The sequence below is a fragment of the Convolutriloba macropyga genome, chromosome 1 (genome assembly GCF_964194025.1).
Source record: "Convolutriloba macropyga chromosome 1, txConMacr16.3, whole genome shotgun sequence".
Lineage (NCBI taxonomy): Eukaryota > Metazoa > Xenacoelomorpha > Acoela > Convolutidae > Convolutriloba > Convolutriloba macropyga.
This window is the reverse complement of record NC_134468.1, coordinates 60,160,979-60,184,927: the sequence shown is the minus strand read 5'-3', so window position 1 is coordinate 60,184,927 and position 23,949 is coordinate 60,160,979. Positions and strand designations below refer to the sequence as shown.

At 37.3% G+C, this 23,949-nt stretch overlaps 1 protein-coding gene across 18 annotated transcripts in view; it reads left to right on the top strand.

Annotated features, from left to right (window-relative positions):
* LOC142341107 (voltage-dependent calcium channel type A subunit alpha-1-like) overlaps positions 1-23,949 on the top strand; it is a 294,273-nt gene that overhangs the window by 260,749 nt on the left and 9,575 nt on the right. For all 18 annotated transcript variants that reach the window (XM_075391999.1, XM_075392008.1, XM_075391990.1 and 15 more), the window contains 4 exons: positions 11,431-11,648; positions 12,666-12,787; positions 18,581-18,659; positions 19,091-19,391. In XM_075391999.1, coding sequence (XP_075248114.1) covers positions 11,431-11,648; positions 12,666-12,787; positions 18,581-18,659; positions 19,091-19,391 — 720 coding nt within the window. The remainder of the gene's footprint in view (positions 1-11,430; positions 11,649-12,665; positions 12,788-18,580; positions 18,660-19,090; positions 19,392-23,949) is intronic.

Sequence of the window (23,949 nt, the reverse complement as noted above, 5' to 3'; positions counted from 1 at the left end):
AAAAATTTTGAGGAAAAAAGTCTCTCTTGTTACCGGCAAATAGTTTCAAAGGACAAAGAAAAGACACAGAAAAGACATAGAAAAGACACAGAAAAGACATAGAAAAGACACAGAAAAGACACAGAAAAGAACAGAAAAGCAACTTTTTCAGTCGACGAAGCCAAGTGTGGGTTACAGACGTCACCCCGACGAGAGGATCCAGTTTTTTTTTACTGGTTTCAGACGTCATCAGCGGAAGTCCGCCCGAGGTCTTAGACGTTACCTCTGATGTCCTGTTCCCCCGTTAGATCCATCCAAAGTCTACTACTTTTTTTTTGACAAAAAGCCTCCAAAAACTGGAATTTGTCCCCCAAAAAAACTCTTTTCGTTACTATAACACCTCGATTGATAAACCCTGATTAGCTTTATCAATTTTAGAGCGATTAAAGGCAATTTTCGAACTTTTAAAGAAAAATCTGCGAAAAAATACACAAAAATCAGAGAAATGTTCCTTGATTCAGAAAATTCAAAAAACTCAAATTAGTTTTCTGACTACATATCCGTTTGAATTGAGGACAATACTATGAATCCACTCTTTTGAATTGGTTTTCGATCAAACAAAAAGCCACTTTTATTGATATATCATATTACCATTATATAAATAAGAATTGTCAGAAAAAATGTTTTAAATTCAGAAAATTCAAAAAACACAATTCAGTTTTCTGACTCCATATCCGTTTGATTCGCGGAATAAACAAATCAAACATTTTTTTGGATTTGCTTTCAATCAAACATAAGCCTATTTTCATCGGTTTATCAAATCAGTATCATATAAACAAGAAATGTCGGAAAAAATTTTTTGAGTTCAGAAAAATCAAAAAACACAATTCACTTTTCTGACACCATATCTGTTTGAATTGCGAAAATAACAATAAAAAACACTCTATTAAATTAGTTTTCAACCAAACAGAAATCAATTTCCATCGGTTGATCAAATCAGCATCAGATAAATAAGAATTGTCAGAAAGAAAATTTTGAATTCAGAAAATTCAAAAAACACAAGTTAATTTTCTGACCACATATTCGTTTGAATTGCTGAATAAACAACTAAGCAAGCCCCTAAATTAAGTCATTGTCAGTCGGTTCGATATTTTCACTTTTATAGGGAAGTAACTAAAAAAGTCATTAGGCGCAACACCAAAAATCAGAACTTTCATTTGAAGAAAATAACTATAATTTTATTTTTTTTTTTGGAAAAAACCTCCAAAACTTAATTTTTTTAGAAGTCCTCGGTCTCAGACGTTGCCGTCTGTGCAGTCCCTTTATTCCTATTGGATTCAGACGTTACCATCGGCAAAATGGTTCCAGACGTTACCATCAGCAAAAGAGGAGTTTTCGAAGAAAATTTGTTCCAGTAGTCACCAGAGAAGTTGATGTCTTTTTTCCTACTTTCAATTTTTTTTGAAAGGCAGATCTCAGACGTTATCTGTCGTAAAGCGGTTTTAAATTTTATAAGAGTCAATGCAAATTATAAAAAACGAAGAGAGAGTGAAAAGACCAGATAAAGTCATACGGTTTTAAAGAAAACGAAAAAGTTTTTGCAAAACCCGAAAAAAGACAATATCCGAAAGAGTTCTAAAGTTTTCCACAAAATGACTCGTCTCTGCAAATTTCTAGCATTCAGTAGCCCTCTTGTAACTCTTGTCGCCTAAAGGCATCGCATTTTGAGAAATTTTTTATCTTTAGCCATCACAACAACAATAAACTCCTAGAAAAAAAAACAGGTTTCAAAGTTATAAATTCGCAAGAAACTGTGAGAGGTATATATTAATCATAGTGATTGATTAGGGTTAGGGAGCTAAGACACAATTTCTTTGGTATTTTCATAAGCTTTATGGTTGGTAATTTGTTCGTTTTTGAGAGAAACAGACGAGTTGTTTGAAGTTTTCAAAAAAAGGAGTTTGATGTAGCGATTGTTTTGAGTTCTGGTCTAATATCGGTTCAACTGCATAATTGTAGCAAAGCACAAATTTCCTGTCAACCACAGTAGCCAGACACACTAGTTAAAACAGTTAAAGCCAGCTATATCAGCAAAACTGGTGTTTATCCAACAAAAAACAAGCAATTACTTAGCTCTGTTGAACAAAAGTCGATTACAGCGCGCGAACGTTCGGAAAAGCTTTTAGGTTTTTTAGTGCAAAAAGCTAGATTTAGCACACAAAACACATCCTATGACGTCAGTTCTTGAGAAAATTGCGCCGCTGGTCTTATGATCAAGAAAAAACTAGGATCATTAGCATTCAAACCTTAGAAAACTTTTTTACATCAAAAATTTGCGTCGCTCCGGTTCTCAAAGCCGTTTTTTCACCTTCAGTAACGAGTTTCTTCACCAACAGCATCAACAATCAGCTATAAAAAAGCAACAGCCACCAAGATGTCGAAGCAGAACAGCGCTGAATGTCAGTTTGCCATCAAAATGCTCAAAGCGACAGAAATGTCAATGGCGAAACTGCTCGACCACCTTGAGAAAACTGTGGAGCAGAAAAAGAGTTTCTGATCATTGTCTTTGATGATTAACAAAATCAAAGGCCAGGAAACAGAGCTCGGGAAACTCTCCGGGGAAGTAATGAGACAACAGCCACATCAAGGCACTGCATCATCAATATTGAAAAGGCAAACGACACTAATAACTCGCCTCAATGAATTGGAACTGCAACTCGATCTGTTGGACGATGATGGCCAGCTCAGTCTGTCTTCCAGTCGCATCAGAGATGTTGTAAGCATCATCTCCAGCAGAAGAAACCTGTCTCGGCAATCAACACCTGTGCCCAGTGACGACAAGGAACGAATCCAGCATCAGCGCGATATAGAAGAAAAGCCGACCAGCAGTATCATCTTCAATCAGCCACCTCCAATACCACCACGGCCAAGGCAACCATCAATGTTTCTGCAACCACCTAATGAACCAGGATTTCAAATTCAACATGTGCTCGAAGCCCATCAATGAAATCCTAAAAAGGAGGTTCTTCTAAAATCGAAATATAATCTTGGAAACCAAACAAATGCTTCAACTCTTTTTCTCCTGCTTTGACAAAGATCACAACCAAGAATTCACATCTCAAATTTCATCGGGGAACTCGAAATTGCCTCCAATCTGGTAAATAGAGATCTCAGCGAAATTGAAACAGCTTTAGAATCTTTTGCCTCCAATCCAAAAATTGAACATTTCAAGTAATCACATTTTTTCAAAGTTCTAAAGTTTTCCACAAAATGACTCGTCTCTGCAAATTTCTAGCATTCAGTAGCCCTCTTGTAACTCTTGTCGCCTAAAGGCATCGCAGTTTGAGAAATTTTTTATCTTTAGCCATCACAACAACAATAAACTCCTAGAAAAAAAAACAGGTTTCAAAGTTATAAATTCGCAAGAAACTGTGAGAGGTATATATTAATCATAGTGATTGATTAGGGTTAGGGAGCTAAGACACAATTTCTTTGGTATTTTCCTAAGCTTTATGGTTGGTAATTTGTTCGTTTTTGAGAGAAACAGACGAGTTGTTTGAAGTTTTCAAAAAAAGGAGTTTGATGTAGCGATTGTTTTGAGTTCTGGTCTAATATCGGTTCAACTGCATAATTGTAGCAAAGCACAAATTTCCTGTCAACCACAGTAGCCAGACACACTAGTTAAAACAGTTAAAGCCAGCTATATCAGCAAAACTGGTGTTTATTCAACAAAAAACAAGCAATTACTTAGCTCTGTTGAACAAAAGTCGATTACAGCGCGCGAACGTTCGGAAAAGCTTTTAGGTTTTTTAGTGCAAAAAGCTAGATTTAGCACACAAAACACATCCTAGGACGTCAGTTCTTGAGAAAATTGCGCCGCTGGTCTTATGATCAAGAAAAAACTAGGATCATTAGCATTCAAACCTTAGAAAACTTTTTTACATCAAAAATTTGCGTCGCTCCGGTTCTCAAAGCCGTTTTTTCACCTTCAGTAACGAGTTTCTTCACCAACAGCATCAACAATCAGCTATAAAAAAGCAACAGCCACCAAGATGTCGAAGCAGAACAGCGCTGAATGTCAGTTTGCCATCAAAATGCTCAAAGCGACAGAAATGTCAATGGCGAAACTGCTCGACCACCTTGAGAAAACTGTGGAGCAGAAAAAGAGTTTCTGATCATTGTCTTTGATGATTAACAAAATCAAAGGCCAGGAAACAGAGCTCGGGAAACTCTCAGGGGAAGTAATGAGACAACAGCCACATCAAGGCACTGCATCATCAATATTGAAAAGGCAAACGACACTAATAACTCGCCTCAATGAATTGGAACTGCAACTCGATCTGTTGGACGATGATGGCCAGCTCAGTCTGTCTTCCAGTCGCATCAGAGATGTTGTAAGCATCATCTCCAGCAGAAGAAACCTGTCTCGGCAATCAACACCTGTGCCCAGTGACGACAAGGAACGAATCCAGCATCAGCGCGATATAGAAGAAAAGCCGACCAGCAGTATCATCTTCAATCAGCCACCTCCAATACCACCACGGCCACGGCAACCATCAATGTTTTTGCAACCACCTAATGAACCAGGATTTCAAATTCAACATGTGCTTGAAGCCCATCAATGAAATCCTAAAAAGGAGTTTCTTCTAAAATCGGAAAATAATCTTGGAAACCAAACAAATGCCTCAACTCTTTTTCTCCTGCTTTGACAAAGATCCCAACCAAGAATTCACATCTCAAATTTCATCGGGGAACTCGAAATTGCCTCCAATCTGGTAAATAGAGATCTCAGCGAAATTGAAACAGCTTTAGAATCTTTTGCCTCCAATCCAAAAATTGAACTTTTCAAGTAATCACATTTTTTCAAACCCCTTCAATTTGGCACATCTAACTCCTCAATATCATACAGATGGCCTATTTACCCAAAACTCGGCATTGGAGAAAAACTTTAATTTAAACTCGCCAAAGCAAGGAAATAATCAGGATTCAAATGCCAACAGAAATCCTCAATACCATAATTTCCCCAATCTGCAACAGAATTTTGGACCTTCTCAAGTTCAAATAGGAGCAAGTGGATATCTCGACAGTCAACTGTTGAACTGTGATCTGCAAAAACTCCCCTGCTTACCCACAGTGGCAAACAGAACCTCACATCTTCCAAGTTACACTATTAAAATATTCGCAGAAAACAATTGCCTACGATCCAATCATTGTATTAATGCTATAACTGGGGTACATCCCGCAATTTTTTCTTCAATTACCGTGCCCCTGATGGAAAAACAGCATCAAAATACCGTCTTGGACCCTACAGGTCCTATTTTTCTGCCAAACCATGTAGCTTCACAATCAAACGGAGTTGCTGCTCCTCTGCAATTTCCACAACCTTTTAACATTCAACACGGCCTCACCAGCACTTTCCGATTTAAACAATATGTGGCACAGCCCAGTCAGATGTGTAGCAACCAGTTTGTTCCTGGCTCTTAAGTTCCATCGAACTTTCAAACTCCAGTAGTTTCCACGATCCATGCCCCAATCTGCATTAATCAACAGCTAAATCCTGTTTGACAAAATTGAATAAGCCAGCCTTTAATCAACCAGAGTTTACTACCCACTGTCAGCCCACACATTAGCTCAGTACACTCGAACTCTAATGTAACACAGGAAAAAGGAAATGTTGGTTTCAAACATTCAATCAAATTGCCCTCTCTGAAACTTCAGAATTGCAATGGTAACCCTATCCACTTTCACGAGCGGATCAATAAGTTCAACACAATGATTCACAAAAACATTTCCATTGCAGACACGCATCGTATAACCTATTTGCAGAATTCTGTAAGTGGGAAAGCAAAAGACTTGATTCATGCATATGCCTGCGATCCATCTTATTATCAGACAGCACTGAAGGAACTAATCCGACATTTCGTTGATCGTACTATAATTGTCAATGCGTTCATTAACCAGCTCGAAAACTGACAAATGAATTTCCAAAACTAGCAAAGCTTCATTGCTTTTTCCGCATTTTTGAAACGACTTGTGCAAGCCTCCCAATATCTTGGCTTTACAGCAGACCTCCAATCTACAGCACTCATTAAGAAAGCCAAAGAGAAAACACATCATTTGGTTCTGAAATGGACGGAACATTGTCTTACCGAGCTCAGCTCAGACCCGACTCTTGTGGATTTTCAACAATGGTTAGAGCTCCAAGCTCAAATCTACGACAAAGTGAGTCGAGAAAGCAATCAAAGAACCATCAGTTCTCAAGCCTCAAAGTTTGTCAACTCGATCAACCTGCAAACCAAGCAATACAATAGCAACTTCTCAGTGTCAGTCAACAATGCATCAGCGGAAAACAAGAGAAAACATTGGATATTTGCGCCTCAGCAAAAGCAACCGTCAACTTCACAAAGCTTTCCGAAGAAAACTTTTATCACAAATAGATACAACCTCCTTGTCAGCCAAAAAAATTTGGGTACAAACTGTTTGGGCAACAAACACCATAAACAATCGTGACCACTGCTATAACGATGTCAGGTTTGCAGTGGTTTCCACTCTACAACTCTTCATGATCCTGCCAAGCAAATCAAACGCCCTACAGCAGCTTTTTCTATTGAAATTTTTGATGACAATCCAACCGCTTCGCCTACTAGTGAAAATTCAAGTCAAACTCCAAATACATCTTATCTTCTCAACATAGAAGCCAAACAACAGACCCCAACAGCCGTTATGGCCAAATTTTCAACAACCCAAGCCAGCAAAAAGTGCAACGACGTAATTTACACAGCAATGCAACCAGTCAATCAATCAGCATTAACCAATGCTGAGAAACCCCGAGGAATTGGTATGAGCAATGGCAGCTTATTCCTGTTTTATTCCTCAAGGGGAATAAAGCATTCGATATCTACATCCTCATAGACCCCGGTAGCCAATTCAACTTCATCTTGGACGCCGTAGCTGAATTTCTTGGGCTTCCCCGTGAAACTAAACAGTCAGTACCACTACAATTTCTCAATACAGAGAACAGCATGTCTCTCTCAAGAATTGTTGAGCCAGTCACAATAACTCCATATAAGTCAACTGAAATATCGTTTGAACTCTCTCGAACGTTCAACATCCCGTCCCTGAACGTTGCAGCTGCAAAAATTTTTGAATTTAATCAGATTTTTGATGCCTTCAACAGTTTGTGCCACATACTTCTCCTAAATATTGCCGATGGCAAAATCAGCGCCCTCCTCGGTGTTAACACATTCGCATTCACCTGCCCTACACATGTTATACCTTGCAACCAAAATCAACCGTTTGTTGTAAAAATTAAATTTGGTTGAACCCTCGCCGGTGAATATGAGAATTGTATCTCAGCCAACACTCAGCAGCCCGCAAGTCAGCAGAAGAAGAAATTTATTTTCCATGTGTCAAGAAACAGAACAGATGAACCCTGACTTGACGAACTTGTTCAACCTTTCTGGAGTACTGAAGCAGATGGCATTCAGAAGGACGTTGAACAAGTTTACACAAAACAAGAAGAACAGTTTCTTGATATTTTGACGAACTCCATCAATCACAAGGATGAGAGATATGAAATCCAACTGCCCTGGCAAACAGCAATAAAGTTGGAGAACAACTTCTACTCTACACTGAACCAAGTTAAAAGTCTCAACACACGCCTTCAGCGTAAACATTTGTTTCAAGAAAAATACAATAAGATCCTTTTGACAGACCTCGAGAAAAACTACGTCAAACCGGTGGAAATGCAAGATCCTCAACCAGACAGAGTTTGGTACCTGCCACACCATCCTGTGGAGCATATCAATAAGCCCGGAAAAGTCCGCCAAGTTGCAAATGCAGCTTCAAAATTTCGGGGCCAATCGCTTAATTCAAACCTTCTTGCAGGACCAGATCTCCTTAATAACCTTTTAGGTGTCCTGATGAGATTTCGAGAACATCCCGTTGCGGTTCTTGCGGACATCGAAGGCATGTTTATGCAAATCGCCATCCATCAGATTGAGCAATCGGCTCTTCGTTTTCTCTGGTTAGCAGGCAATCAAATACAACAGTACCAATTTATCAGACTCCTCTTTGGATCAAATTGCTCGCCTTCGTGCGCAGTATACGTTCTTAACCATTGTGCCAAAGAAAACAGTCAACAATTCCCAGAAGCCCTCAAAGCCGTCAGAAGGCACTTTTACATGAATGACTACATCCAACCACATGCAGCAGAAGAAGACGCCTGTAAAGCGGTTCTTGAAACAAAACATTGTCTGCAAACAGGTGGCTTTCGACTCACAAACTTTGTTTCAAACAGCTCTCTGGTCCTAAATCTAATCCCTCCAGAAAACAAAGACAACCAGACAGATGTTTTTAGGTTTCTTGGTGTTAAATGGAATCTTGAGAAAGACTGCTTTCTTATGAAACCTCTCACTGATGTCCCAAAAGATGCCTCAGCGTACACTCACCGTAAGGTCTTTAGTCTTGTCTCCTCGATCTTCGACCCAATGGGGATAATGTCGCCATCAACGATCCGTTTCAAAATATATCTTCAAGAACTGTGGAAACTTGGGAAAAAATGGGATGAACAAATTGCCCCTCAACTAGTTAAGAAATTTCAAAAGAATTTGGACTTATACTTTTCTTCTCCAGAAGTAACATTCAACAGAACTCTCAATAAGAGTTGTCATTCACCAGAAAGTGAAAATGAAGTCCATATATTTGTTGACGCGTCAGCTGTGGCAGTTGCAGCCGTTGCATGCTTGAAAACAGTTCCTAACTTAGCAACTGATGTTGAAACTTGTTTCTTGATAGGCAAATGCAAAGTTGCCCCAATTAAGCAAGTCAGCATACCCAAATTAGAGTTGGAAGCCGCAGTCATCGGAGTGCGCCTTCTTTCAACCATCATGAAAGAGTCAACGTTTCACATTCCTCGCTCTACACTCTGGACAGATAGTCAAGTAGTATTTGACTGATTATCCACAACAAAGATACAACCTGTTTTTGTTGCGAATCGCCTCAAAGAAATCCTTGCTTCAAATGATGCTTACCAATGGAAACACGTTACCACCAAAGAAAATCCAGCCGATCACGGGACCCGTAGTCTCAATCCAGACAAAATTCCGCCCAAATGGTTAACAGCGCCATCATTTCTTTCCACGAGACAGCTCAGTGTTCCTGAAAACTCTTCAAAGCATGTGTAAGCAACGCAAGAGACTTCACGCAGTTTGTCGGAGCAAATAAACAACTCGACACGGTTTTCAAATTGGAACAAGTTGCTCTTGATTTTAGCAACAGTCTTCAATTGGGTCTTTCGAATCAAAAAGCAAAGGCCTTAAGATCAACAGTATATAACAGAGGACGTCATTCTTGCAAGAAATCGGCTGATCAAAATGTCGCAGCATAATTTCTTTTTCTCAACAATCCAAACCCTGATAAGTGGTTCCAGGATATATTCAAAGTGCAAAATCAGTTTGCTCAACCCAATGTTGGACAACAATGGAATTCTTCGATCATGCGGAAGTTTGCAATTTGCACCAGATAACCTTGAAGTCGAGAAATTTCCGATTATACTGCACGCAAAAGACAAGATAGCGAGACTCTATATAGAGCATGCACACAACATTTGCGTTCACCAAGGATCAGCGCCAGTGAAAGTTTTTGTGCAGCAAAGATACCAGATCATTGAACTCAAAAAATTTCTATTGAGTTTAATGTACAGATGTTCTCCCTGCGGACAATTTGCCGCTCAAAACATTCAACCTGTCCTGGTTGCCCTCCCTGCCTGTCGTTTCCCGACAGACTCTACCCAGTATTCTTTCGGGAACAACGGAGTCGACTTTTTGGACCCTTTAATATAGAAGATGCCAAAAGACACTCCGACCTCATCTTCACTTGCCTGGTTACAAGGTGTGTCCATCTAGAATCTTGTCCTGATCTCAACACTGACACTTTTTTAAACGCCTATCCACGTTTTGTAACCCGCAGATGCCAGCCAACAATAATGCTCAGCTACAATGGCAAGACATTTATTGGTGCATCTGAGGAAGTAAAAAGATGTGTGAAACGTCTCGGCAACGACAAAATCTACAAAGCAATATCAGCAGCGAACACAGCCTGGAAGTTCAATCCTCCCTATGGACCTCATTTTGGCGGAATTTGGGAGCGCTTGATCCAGACCGTGAAACGCACTCTATTGATCATTCTAGGCTGCAGAAGATTGTCGCTTGATGTGTTCAGGACAATTTTGGTCGAGACCGAAGCTATATTGAACTCCAGACCACTAACGATTGTTGCTGACCTTCCAGAAAATGAAATGCCCCTCACGCCAAACCATTTTCTGATCAACAGACCGTTCAACTCTCTCCCACCACGACAGCCAAGATCCTGCCAGCTTCAAGTCTTGCAAGAATGTGCAGCAAATGGTCAACCATTTCTGGAAACGACTCGTCAAGGGTTATCTTCCGACACCGTTAAAGAGGTCCAAATGGAGCGATAGTGAACAAACACCACTCAGAGTCAATGACTTCGCTTGGATTCTGAAAGATATGACTCCACGTGGAATTTGTTCCCTTGGACTTGTTCTCGAAGTCTACCCTGGACGAGATGGACAACACCGTGTGGTGAAGACTAAAACGGCTTACGGCACGTACGTTCGCCCGGTGTCCGCCCTCGCACACGTTTTTAGCAGATTAGCCCATTTTTTCTTGACCTTTTTCCGAAGCGGTTCTCTAGTCACCTTGGGTTATACACTCTTCGTCGATTTGGTCAAACGTCTGTGATGTGTTAGTTGGCCTCCTCTTTCCCTGGAGCATGTTGTGCAACGATCAAGCCAGAAGTGAAACTTGAAAAAACATTGACCTTTGTCCTTATCGCGACCAAAAACGAGTTGGTTGTTCCCGCAACTTAAAACTGATTAAAAAAAATTTGCAATTTATCTAGAACAATGTAATTGAATCCTTATCTACATTCTCTTACAGTTATTTATATCGCTATGAGACTATTATCAGCCTCGCTACTGGGTCGCGCGGTTTTTATAAACTTGACTTTTTGCTAATATTAAGAGAATTGAGTAAAATGCGTAAAATTGGTCGACAATTACGCTAAAATTGAACAATGTTACTGTAAAATTTACAGTAAAATACAAAATTTCACAAAAAATCTTTGAAATGATCGAATTTAGAAAAATCCTTTCAAACATATACTCTACCCTCCCCTCTATGAGCTTTCTAATGATAAATTTTATATTTAAGTCAAATATATCGATAACTCATTGGACAAAAAAGAGTTGGACATTTGGGCATATAGTTCGTTCCCCACTGAGTGGGGTTGGATCAACTAGATTGATAACTATGCTATATTTTCATCTGATGCTGCAATAAATTGCGTATTATAAGAGAAAAACTAACGAATTTTGTAAATTCCAATTTTAATTTAAGTGAAAACAACATTCGATGTCTTTGTTTACAGCTGATGAGATGAACCAGGCTAACGAGGAGTTGCGCGGCATAATCAAGAACATGTGGCCTAACCTCTCCCCCAAAATGATAGACCTGCTGGTGCCTCCCAACTCCGAACTGGTCTACCCCAACCTGAGCACTGGAAAGATATACGCTGGCCTGCTGCTACACGAGATCTACAAGGAGAACAAGGCCAAGCTGGAGAAAGCTCAGGAACATCACAAGGAGGTTTGTCTTATTACATTTTTTATTAGTTTACAGATGCGTGTGATTTTTGTGACCGTTAATAAAAGAATACGGTCAAAACTGTCCAATAATACTGTTCAATAACCAAACTGTCCAATAACAGACCAAAACTGACAACTCGGACATCAAATTACGTACGCTTCTAAATTAAGCACATAACTAATTTTCGATACTCGTTATTATTATAATGGTTTCAATTGGCCGTTCAGACCTGTTTCAACCCCTAGTCACTGGATGCGTCCGAAAGCAGTAGTATAGTATACTTACTTATACAAAATCTTTCAAGATCTTGCTATATAACTGTCGGAGGAAGATTGAGAAGCGTTGTGATCATAGGGGATTATCTTTTAAGATCTCACATTAATCATGCAAGGGTCTTGTATGGCAACATGTAACTTGGAGGTCTTGCAAGATAATCGTCGGTTGTCGGCTAGTTTAATATTGGGTGTTAAGTTCATATCAGTCGCGTGCCAAGAGAGAACAAACTAGAAGAGCTTGTTTCGAGATATGATTTATGCTATGCATAAAGCTTTCCATGATTGAGTTTCTGAGAATCAATGTCTTTGTTTAAGGGCATGCTGCGTTCGGCTTAAAATGGTTGCTAGTTTTATTAATTTGGTTCTTTTCCGAAAAACGCTTAAGTTCAACTTTCCATTCCTACAGTTTCCAGTAGAACCATTCTTGAGGTTCTTGCTTTCTCGAATTGTATCTTTTTCAAGACCATGACAGGATTGTTACCCAGAGAAATCTGCTGCAAACATTTTCCTGAACTTTAAAGTAAGGTCATTGAAATTTGCGAGATTAAAAGTGGAAATGTATGCCACCTTCAATTTGAAAATGGGAGGGGGCTTCTGCAGAAAAGGGGAAAATGGCTGGTACAACTTCAGTGAAAACAAAAGGCAAATTCATTTTGCGTACCAAGTAAAGCTACGATAAAATGTGGCTATAATTTTATCACTCAATGAGGGTGTGTGTTGAAAGTGTTTATTGATGTTTCAGAGACGGCCTTCGATGTTCAAGCGCATATTGGGAGAGGTAAAATCATTCGCCCTGGGGTCCAAGTCAGACGTGGGTTCAGAGATTGGAGGGGGAGGAGGGGGCTCCACAAAACAATCACCAGTGTTAGTCCGTCCATTATGGCTCTTATTTTCCAGTCAGCCGATTCCCGGAATAGAAGATTAGTTGATTGGCAACTTATTACCGTTCCTGTTCAATTCCCGTGTTTCATCCCCGTCATTATCCTTACTATGAGCAAGGGGTTTACCAGAGAAATTATTTCAAAGTGATTTACATCAATAGCACTGCAATCGGAGGGTTACTCTAGAGAAAAAATTCTGCAGAAAAGTTTCTGGTAACTTACCCTGAACTCACTTCGCACTTTTGAACTGATTTTGAAGTTAATTGAGTAGTTTTGAAAAGCCGCCGCCAGCCTCTCAAAAGCTACTATGTAGGCACTCTCCTTTTTTATGACTCGAAGATGAGTATTGATTTTGTTCAGGTTGTTCAGATTTTTCAAATTGTTTCGAATGCAACTGATTGCATTTAAACTAAAGCTGCTCTGAGAATTTGTTGGAAGTGCTATAATTTTGACTTAATTTCTTAATTGAAATTGCTGAGGTTTGACTTTGGAAAAACTTAATCATGCTGGGTTTTGGCAACAAACTAATTTTGCTTTTCATTTTAAATCTGTGTCCTTTTTTGTGCCCGTTAAGTTTTAAATTTAAATTAGTTAGTTACCATTTTATATCCAAAATATCTCCAAGAAGATAAAATTTTCAAATCATTTGTAAAAATGCTCACGCCAAAACGACAAATTTATTGTTCTCTTCAGACCTCAGATTTAATTCACAATTTTTCTTCCTAAAGCTTTCCCAATGTGTGTTTTTGGTTGAGAATCAATTGCAAGGTTTTTAAATTGTTAATTTTTGTTCTTAACAGAACACCGTTTTGCAGTTTCAAAGGTTCAAGAAAGTTGTTTGCTGTTTGGAACGTTGCTACGCTTAAAATATAACTTGATACCCATTATAAGGAATAGAGTCAAAGTCACAATGACAAAATCGATTGAAACGGAATGAACCGATAATATCCTGTCATTAAGTCATTATGTATTGTTTTTTATCAGATTTCAATAAAGAGATTGCTCGCTGGCATTAATATTCAGTTTAATAACCTACAGTTTAGAAGACGAAGTAATGATAGTTGTGTAATTAACAATGAAAAAACTGCACGCGAATTTAACCACTTTTTAACACTTAAAAAGACGGCAGGCTAACAATTCTTATCTTTTTTCTGTCGCATTCCGTAATGCTAGTTCCAACATCAAATCATCGTGTTATATTAATTGAAAGCATCATTTTCGGCGTATTTAGAGAAGTTGTCTAAATGACCCAACTTTTCAATTGTCTGTTTCTGAGAAATTTCTACGTTAAGTGATTGTATGCTTACTGCTCTTTTGCCTATGATTTTTACTTTCAATTTAACTCTCATCATCTAGATACGTTATCGTCACTTAAACAACATTTCTTTAGTTTCACCAATTTTGACATAACTTTTTTAAGTTTACTGAGTTGTCAGCTATTTAAACAAAGGAAAAAGAGGAAAAATCTATGAATAAGTTGTTGAGAGACTGGTATGACGTTTTCGGGAGCCAATTGTCAACAAAGGAGAATTAGAGATTGCCATTTCTGAGAATTGTTAGAGAGTTTGTATGCATTGTTTATCATTTGACGAACTGGACCGCTGTGTGCAAATGCACATTGCCGACTCTCCTTTTTATACCAATATTTTTTTCGAAATGGTGGAATAGATATGCGAGGCTGGTTTTCTTCAGTCAAAGTTTCACATTTTGTTTACGCATCGTAGAGGAAAAAAAGGTTCTATTGCTCTTAGAGGCTGAATTAGAATGATAGTTTAAAAATGGAAAGAAAAGAAAAACAGTAAAATTTTTGATATCTGGTAGGGGGAGGGGATTGAGCTAGTCTGCGGAGGGGCGGTCGATTTATTTTTTTATTATCAAAATTTGTTTTGAGTTACGCAACATCGATAACCGAAAGAACGAGAAACAAAAATTTTGAAATGGAAAAGACAAACAGACAAAACAAAGGTTTTGAAAAGATGTTCAATTTTATCGGTTTTTTTAAATCAGAAGTTTATTTGTTTGTCAAAAATTTTTTTCAATAGAGTTCTGTTACAACTAAAAATAGAAGCCATTATTAAATATGGTGGCGCAAAATTACAAAAACGGAAAAAATAGATAAAGCTGAAAAAATCATAGGTAGGAGAAATAAAGAAATTTTCTATATCTCAATGTTAGTTGGCTTCCCTAATTCTGAAAAAATTACCAAATAAGTGATATTCATTAATAAATGCTTTGATTGAACTGAAACACATTAAATCATTTTAATTTGGAATAAGAAACATAAAGATCAAGTTTTTCATGACGAAAAAGAAGAAGTTAATTTTTTTCGGTTTTCCTTATTCTTACCTTGATCAAAAAGTTACTTTCTTTAGTTAATTTTAACATCAATTTGACTAAAACTGACAGAACTGGCCAATACTTAGATCTTTGTGTTGAAAAGGTCAAAAAATCTAATTTCTTGGAAACAAGACAACGCAAACTATTCTTACTTTCTTTATTTCTGTTTTTTGTTAATTATGTGGATCTTATATCGATTCTCTTGATACTTAAACTGACTTCAAAACTTGTGCTTTGGTGGTGTCTTTGACTTGATAACCAAAAGGACTATTTTAGTAGAAAGACCTGAAGTCCACTTGGTTTTTTTGGCCTTTGAATTTTTTTGAAAAAACTTGTCCTTTGAATTTTTTGTTTGGTTAACGCTACTCATTTGGAAAACGCCAGCATGCAACTTTTGAAACAATTTTTTTCGATATTAATTTTTTGGAAATAAAAATTTTCATAATCTTACGTGCTATTTTTAATAATTTCTCTTTGTTCTTTACAGATTTCTTATTTATAGAAATTTTTCCCTGTAGCTAATGCTTTTTCTTTTTAAAAACCACAGTTTATTTTCAATAAAAAAGTAGTGCACTTTTTTAAAAAATGATTTTCCTCTGGTCTTTGCAAACGTGGGTTGTATGTTGGAACATTCAGTGCTACGCACAGACACGCACGAGTGGTCTTGTTTTTTTGTTGAAGTTTGATTTCTCAAAACTCGCACATTAAGTTGCACAAAATCGGCGCGAGAACCACTTATTATTTGCAGCCTTCTTCAGTCAGTCTTTTAATCTGATGTACTTGATAATAATTGCATTTTTAATTATTTGTTGTCTTCATGAAAATGGAAGAAACTGTCAAGAAATTTTCGGTTCAAGCGTACTACGTAAGAGCCTGCTACTTGTAGTCTGTCTGCATTGATATTTTAAAGTTTCCGTTTCAGGGGTTAATTTGTTGAAAAAAACTTGCGTTTTGATTATTTTAATTGGTTAAAATTTACGAAAAGTTTTTGTTTTTAGCTCAGATTCCTTGGAGGTATAATTATATCATTGGAGATATTTTAATTTTCCATTGCTCACTTTTATTATCCGAGTAAAATTTTTCTTTGTCTTAGTCGATTACAGAGTGTTTTGACTATATTGCTTTGAAAAATTGTGGGTCAGAAAATAAATATTTTCCTCCAAATCTGAAACACAGCAAGCTGAGTTTAGAGCTTTGTTTTGGTACACCATGTTTTGTTACAATAAAAATTGTTTTTCAGCAATGAGTTTTTCGCCATCTTGTTCTCCCTGCTATCAATCTTAATCAGAAACACCACCATGGATCTGTTCACTATGACTTTGAACAGTTATTTTTAAAGTAGTCTACCTTTCGTTGCAAAATATTCACAAAACTTTTAATTTGAATGCTACTGCCTATCATCCATTTCAAACGCATGCATTGAAAACCATTATGACGTACTTAATTTTCTTGAAAATAAAATAAAGTGAATTAAATTAAGCCATCAAGCTTAGAATACGAGTCGCTATTAAAACCAACCTTATCATTTTTCAGTTACAGGTCAAAATTGTCGGGGCAGTGGAATGAAGCGACTAGTGGTTTTATTCCACATCGGAGATACGCTCAAATGAAGAGAGGTAACCCCTCCTCTTCAAAATAAAACTGCGTGGGCTTCCTCAAGTTCAAGTGCCCAATTTTCAATACCAATGGACTGGAAAATTAAAAGGAGTGAACAAGTTCCATTTTATGTCCGTTTTGCTTATTAATTACCAAATTGCTACTCCATGATAAAAGGAAACATTTAGTGCTCATGTTTTGACTATTGTTTTTGAAGTTATAGGGCTTGGGTCCTAATTTCATATTGTTTCCAATTGGCTGTTGATGTTGTTTTCTTGTTTATGAGATGTTGTTTGTTTGGTTGGTTGGTTCGATGGGAGATTGTTTTAATTTTTATCTGGGAAAGCTCTGCTCTGCCATTTAATTGTACAGGAGATTATCGACGGGGTACAAATTGCCATATAAGTAGGGTGATGATGATAAATAGAGATCTCTCCCGCTTACGTCATCAAAACAACTGAACACATCCCGGAAAATAGGTAACCAAACAAGGCCTCGCCTTGAAGCAAGGTTTTCTTAAACAGTTTTTCCCTCTTTTTGTTTAAGAAAGGCAAAATGAAGATGTCAGCCATTTTAGCCCCGTTTTTCCTGTTCACACGAGCCAGTTTTTCCATTAAATCAGTCCTTTAACTTAATTTAAGTACGGCAATGGAGTACAGTTAGATTTCTGTGTTTTTCTGCAGTGTAGCTACTGCTGCTGCTGCTGCTTTTCTAGATTGCATTACCTTAATTCAATTACCACCCTCGCCCCCTTTATTCTCTATCAGCCCAGCCCAGCCCAGCCCAGCCCATCACAGCCCATCCATCGTGCACTTTTTAGTTAGTTGGCTTTTTACTCCACTCGTTTTTCCTTCCCTTTTTGCTGTTCTAGAGGTAATCGATAATTGTGCTTCTTAGTTTCATCTTCTCTTTTTACACAAAATTGCAAATAAACACCAAATGCTATCTTACTCTTCTATTATGGTAAGGACCTCTGTTGAAACTTCAATACGATAAACAATTTCCGAAGTTTTTACATATGCCAATTTTTTTTCAAACTTTTCAAACCCTTTTCAAAATATCGTTACAACTATTCATAACTTGCAGCATTCGCGATTTTTTTACAAACATTTTGTTCGTTGGTTGTTGTTACAATAAGTTAGGAACAAAACTAATCTTTGATACGCATTAATAAGATCTTTCAGTTAGAATTTTTCAAACCTATACTGTGAACTTTTACTGACACCTATAAATTATTCTTACCCCGCAGTTCGCGCTAATTGGGTGAGAGATGATGCTGAAAATAAGCCTTATGGACCCTCTTTTTTTGAGGTGTTAAGTCAACATTGCCTAATTTATAGACATTTGGAGGGGAGAATAAGAGTGTAATGGTATAGTGGCTGATTGTCTTGATTACACTTACTTGCGAAATACAATTGGGAATATATTGGGGACACACCGCTGCCCATAAGTAATCTACATCCATATCTAGTATTTCTTTTTCCTTCTTCTTACGTCACTGTGAGGTCTCTAACTTCATCCCGGAAGGAATGCCAAGTCTTAATAATCAGCAATGAATCAGTGAAACAGAGATTAGCACTCTCAATCAGTACTGGTCAAATTGCACGTCTTTGATATTTGCCGTATAAAAGCTGTGATCATAACATTTTTCAGACTTAGACAAAGTCTTGATAAGTCTGAGGACTCTGAAATATGGCCTGATCAGCACTGATATACAGAAACAAATCTCGTTTTTTAAATGTACAGTTTGTGATTGAGACTTGAAAATCGTTCGGGATTTTAATTGTGGCATTATAGTTACTGGAACTTATTGATTGGTTATTTGTGGAATTGCATATTGCAGGAACAGTCCGAACTCTTCTCGCAGGAGCTCCTTCCGGTTCTCTTTCAAGGCACCATGGCAGCACCAGAGCCCAACCAAGGTTTGTTACATGCTTTTTCACTTTCATTTTCCTCCAATTCCTTTCATATAAATGGCCATTTCAATTACTATTTTGTCAATTATAATAAGGAAGCCCAATGTCATCCGAGTTGCTCTGTCAGTCCCGCGAATTAAATCGGGTATTTTGATGTAATGACTTAGTATTTAAAATGTTACATTATGCTTGTGTAAATTCTTCATTATAATTTTTAAAATTGTCGGACCCTTAGACACCATATGTCATCATATCTTAACAGTGAGGTTTTGAAAATGCACCAGAGTCATTAAAAACGTTTATGTAAAAGCAATGACTCTATAACTTTTTTCTTTTACACAATATAAGGATTGTAAAAACTTTTGTGTTGATATTTCGTAAATATCTAGCAATATCTTGCTTCAGTAATTCATTGATTCATTCATCTTATGTTGCAGAAAGTGGCGTCCGGTGATTCCAAGAGATCCAGCATAGCTGAGGACTCCCAATCCTCCATGGGTCCACCGCCCCCTCCTCCCCCTGGTCGTCGCATCCCCATCCACCCCTCTCCCACCTCGGGACCCAGAACCCAAATGGGGATGCCCAACTCACGCAACCAACCTCCGGTGTCCACTATCTCTCCTGGATACACAGGATCTGCAGGCATCTCCAATGGTCCGGGCAAACTGGGCGCAGGAGCCAGTAGTACATTGCAGGTGCCAGAGATAAGATACGGGCCTCAAAACTCCCTTTATCAAGGTAGAAACAGACCTCGGTCCAGATTTGTGAATGGCACGCGTGGCAATGGCATGCCGAATGCAGCATTTGAGCCTGACGACTATCCATACTAATCTCTCATCTTCTTAGTTTGCTTATTCCAGTCTGTGTCAACGTTTATACGACTCAGACCAACTAGACTTACCATCGGCATTTTTATTGAGAAGACAATTTTTCTCAGTAGTATATAATATATCAACTAAACTTCAATTCTATGCCATCCTCATTAGTTTATAGCTTTAGTGTACCTTATTTAGAAGCAGAACACTGGCGAGTTTGTCAGACAAAAGATTTGATTTATTTTGCTTAACCCGAAGCTTTATTTTTTGAATTTGCATGATTAGTGTTGATTTCCATTATCTCATTGCATGTGTTAGGTGTGAAATTATGAGAGCAGCATCTTTCATCATCATCATTATCAATTACCAATCAATAGTTAGTGATTCGGTGCTTTTGATGTAGCAAAGCACTAACTTAGGTAGTACAGTTCAACCTTCATCTCGTAGTAATGCTTGACTGAGTGCGCATCCCTTTACCCGCCTGACCAATGCAATGCGAATTCAACCACATTGAGCATGAACTAAATGACGATACAATGCCCTACAAGATGATCAATTAATTGCTCAGGTAAATTTTTTAAATTGCTCTCAAACGAATTTTGTAGCAATTATATTAGTCCTGTGGTTTTTTTAATAGCTGCACAGCGATAGCTGAGTCTATTATTGCTCTTCTCTTGGTTATTTTACAACTCAAAGAGGAGTATTGGTTTTCTAAAGGTTTTTTTTTACCGGAAGAACTATTCGTTCAGACGCTGTTTTAACCTAAAACCGAAAGTGAGTAAAATTGCCGTGTGAACTAATTTTTTTCTGAGCAAGAGAAGTTTTTTGATCATGCGCTGCGTTTAGTGTATGACTTTTTGACTTTGAAAAATAGTTTTTCACTGAATGGCACATATAGATAACCGTTTTTAGCCGTTTTTCGTCTTAGTGGCCCAGTTTTTTGCTTGTGATTTGGTTTTTTGTAGAAATAATTTTTATTCGATGCTATATTGAAATGTCAACCTAGGAAATTGATGCCACAGTGTTTTGCAGAGCCTGAAAATTCTTCAAGTTCAAAATTGGCAAAAATTTCGTAGTTTTTTTAGTTAATTTTTGGCTTTTTTCTAATAATTTCCTCATTTTTGGATCTTTCAGCCGTCTTTTTCGTCAAAAATCAGTTAAAATGGCAACTCTTTTTTGATAATTCATGTACTCAACGCCTCTTTCGACCTCGATGTAATTTTGTTTTATAGAATTGTACATATGCTTATCCGATTTTGGTAGTGATTTTTCCAATTTTTTTCAGTTTTTTGTCTGTATTTTGGTTTCAATTGCTAGAAATAATCTTTTTGTTTAACATGAGGGACTTTTATTTTGTTTCAATAAACATTCAATCAGTTTTTGCTGTTAAAATTTTGAAAAACAGTTTAAAAATATTTTTGTAAATGCTAAAAGTTTTTTGACCATTTTTTTGCAAAAAGTTTCATTGTTTCGTATGTTTGAATTTTGCTTTTCCTTTTTTTTCCTTGTTCGGTTGCAGAGGATGGATCTTTGTCTGGACTCAGTGTCTTTTCTAGGTTTCGAATGCTGAGCATTGGAAGGTCTTCGTTTTTTATTTTTTAATTTGATTTTTAACTTTCAAAATCAAGATTAAGACTTTTTGTTACGGTGCTCCTTACATTGTGTCCTTATTCTCCACATTCTAGTTTGTATAATTCTATCTTTGTCATGGCACCTACATTTAAATTCGTTTGATTTACTTTTTCAGTTTCCGGAAAATTGAATGATTTCAGCTTTTTATTAGATTTTTGCCATTTCTTTGGTTTGCAATTGGTCTCATTCATCATAAGTCAGTACTGAGTGTTTACTAGAAAGCCGTTTCTAAAATCGCCACAAATTAGTATTAATTGTGGCTTTTTTCCGGCCTTGGTATTGTTTCCAAACGATTTTTTGTCTCTGAATTTTATTCTTGTTTTGTCTTCTCTATGATTAAATTAGTTTTTAAATAAGTATGAAATCATGTTCTCGAGCATATATACAACAAGGAAGAAGTATGTCTTGTTTTTGTATCAATTGCAGTGTTTAGAAATTCTTCTGTAGTGGTCATCTGTCTCCGTAATTTGAGCAATCTTTTCTAAAAAATTTAACTTAGTTTCTAAGATCATTATCTGCCGTTTGCTTTTGCGACCTTTTTGAGATTAGAATCAAGAATTATTTGAGGGTAATTAATTGCGCTGTCAGCTTTTTCAGCCAATCAGTATATTGACCATCCTAATTATTTCGGATTTTTTTAACGTAACCAAACGTTTTCAAAAAAAAATGTACTGCTTTTTATTTCTCTTTGTGACCGTGGTGAAAGTTTTAGATCAGATTTGGTGAAGTAATAAGTTAACGGTTTAATACGAAAGGCAAAGGCTTCAGTTGCAACTACGGTTTTTTTGAGATTTCGACGCTTCCAGATGCTTTTTTTCGTTGTCTCGATTTTTGTTTCGACCATTTGACGTCACAGCCCCTTTAAATATGCCATTTGTTCATTCGTTCATGCAGTTTTACCTGAAGTGAGTGCGTGACGTCATTTTTCGCTCTTAATGGAGCGGGTTTTTTTGTTCATTTGCGTGATTAAATTTTTGGTAACACTTGATTAGAGAGCAGCTAATAGAGGCAGCAAAAACTTATACAGATGTTTGATTAAAATATAACATATCAGCCCTCAATGAAAGGACGAAGTTTTTGGTCTTTCTTTTTTATTGTTTTGTGAGACTTAAGATCTAGGAAGATTTTGCGGCTATTTTCTGGCAATCTGCCAGCTATTTTTATGCAATTTTCGCTTGAGCTTTTTTCATCTGACTTTTTTGACTTTTTGTCCTCAAAACGGGATAAACAGGTAGCGCCTGGAGGGCACTGAGTTCTCTTGGAGCTTTTTGGACTTACTAGACTCTAAGTATGTGATGCATCAAAATTGTTTTCAGGGGACAATTTCATAATATGTAGGGCAGTTCTTAAATAAAAGTTTGACCAACCTCGGTCCCACCTTCAGTCCCCCTCCCCGCCCTCCTCCTCCTTGACACCACCGTCAACCCACCAACTTGGCAATTTTGATCCCCCTCTAGTCCACCTCTCCCACAACCTCCCCCCATTGCTTGGCCCCATCGCGTAACCACCCCCCCCCCCCCACTCCGCGCACACCCTCTAATGCTTATATCACTAAGCCCCAGCTGGCTACTACCACAGCCAACCGCTCGTCATTCGTTTGTGAGAGCGATTCACCAAACGTTAGTCCGTTACGTTTGTCCTAATTTCCATTTTTTGCTTCTTCTTTAACTGATTTGTCTTTGCTTCAAAAATGTTTTGCATCTACTGAGTTGTGCTCAAATTATACAGAGTTGAAGAATTTATTCTCGCCTAAGTCGGTCTTGTTGTATAACTTTTGTCCTTTTCATAGCGCTATCACCTACCAACAGCTATTACTTAATTGCTGTATTTTTGATGGGGCTAGTTTCAGAGTGTTATACTTTTTTCTCTTTTTCCGTTTGATGAAGACTGAGTTTGTCTTTCCAGTAATAGTTTTTGAACAGAAAAGTAGATATTTAGGCTGAACTTTTTATTAAATCAGGTGATCAACTTAAAATCTGCCTGCAAGTTTTAACAGGAAGTTATTTTTTTTAAAAAAAATGTGAATCTTTTGAAACATTTCAAGAGTTCTGATGTAGAATTTTGCATCTGAACTGATACTTGCTTTAAATTTCTAATTCCTATGAATTATTAAAACAGGCATTTTCAAACACTGAACATAGAGCCATTGGTAAATTTTAAATGAAACAAGTGGTCTGTTCATATATATGTATATACTCAAAAATAGCGGCTTCATAGTGTTTAAACTTAACCGTGGAAATGAGAAACCAACGATATATTTTTTGATTTCGTTTAAAGTCTGACAGCTTTTTATTTAAAACCCGGGTGTATATTGAAACAAACTCAATAAAGCTAAACTGGAACCACAAGCGTAATGTTTTGAGGGTAAAAATTGACAGCTTCTCAACCGGCTATTATAGCGCTCCTTTTTTGTTCTTTCTACTTTGTCATACTAAAATTTTTCTGCGTTACCTTATTTCACAACTTGTTCAACACTTTTGCGCGATATCTTTTTGACTTCTGTAGGATAATTTCACTCTTTTCTCATTCATTCTGCTAAAAATATTTAGAGACAGCAGTTGCTCAGCAAATCAATTCAAAATGAAAGGAGTCAGTGTCAAAAAACGAAATGAGAAAAAGAATTGGGATAAACCCATAAAACCCAATTTTAGTTGCTCGTTACTCAAACATTGTTCTTAGTTACCATCTCTAATGCTTATTGGTTTTGATAGTAGCCTTTTTGTTGTCTCACTACGAAACAGGGGTATATTCAGCTCGAAAATGACACCAAAAAGTTCTCACTTTAAATTTTTTTGCGTACAAAATTCTTCTTTTAGTCTTTTCTTTTCATTCAATCCCAAACTTGGTTG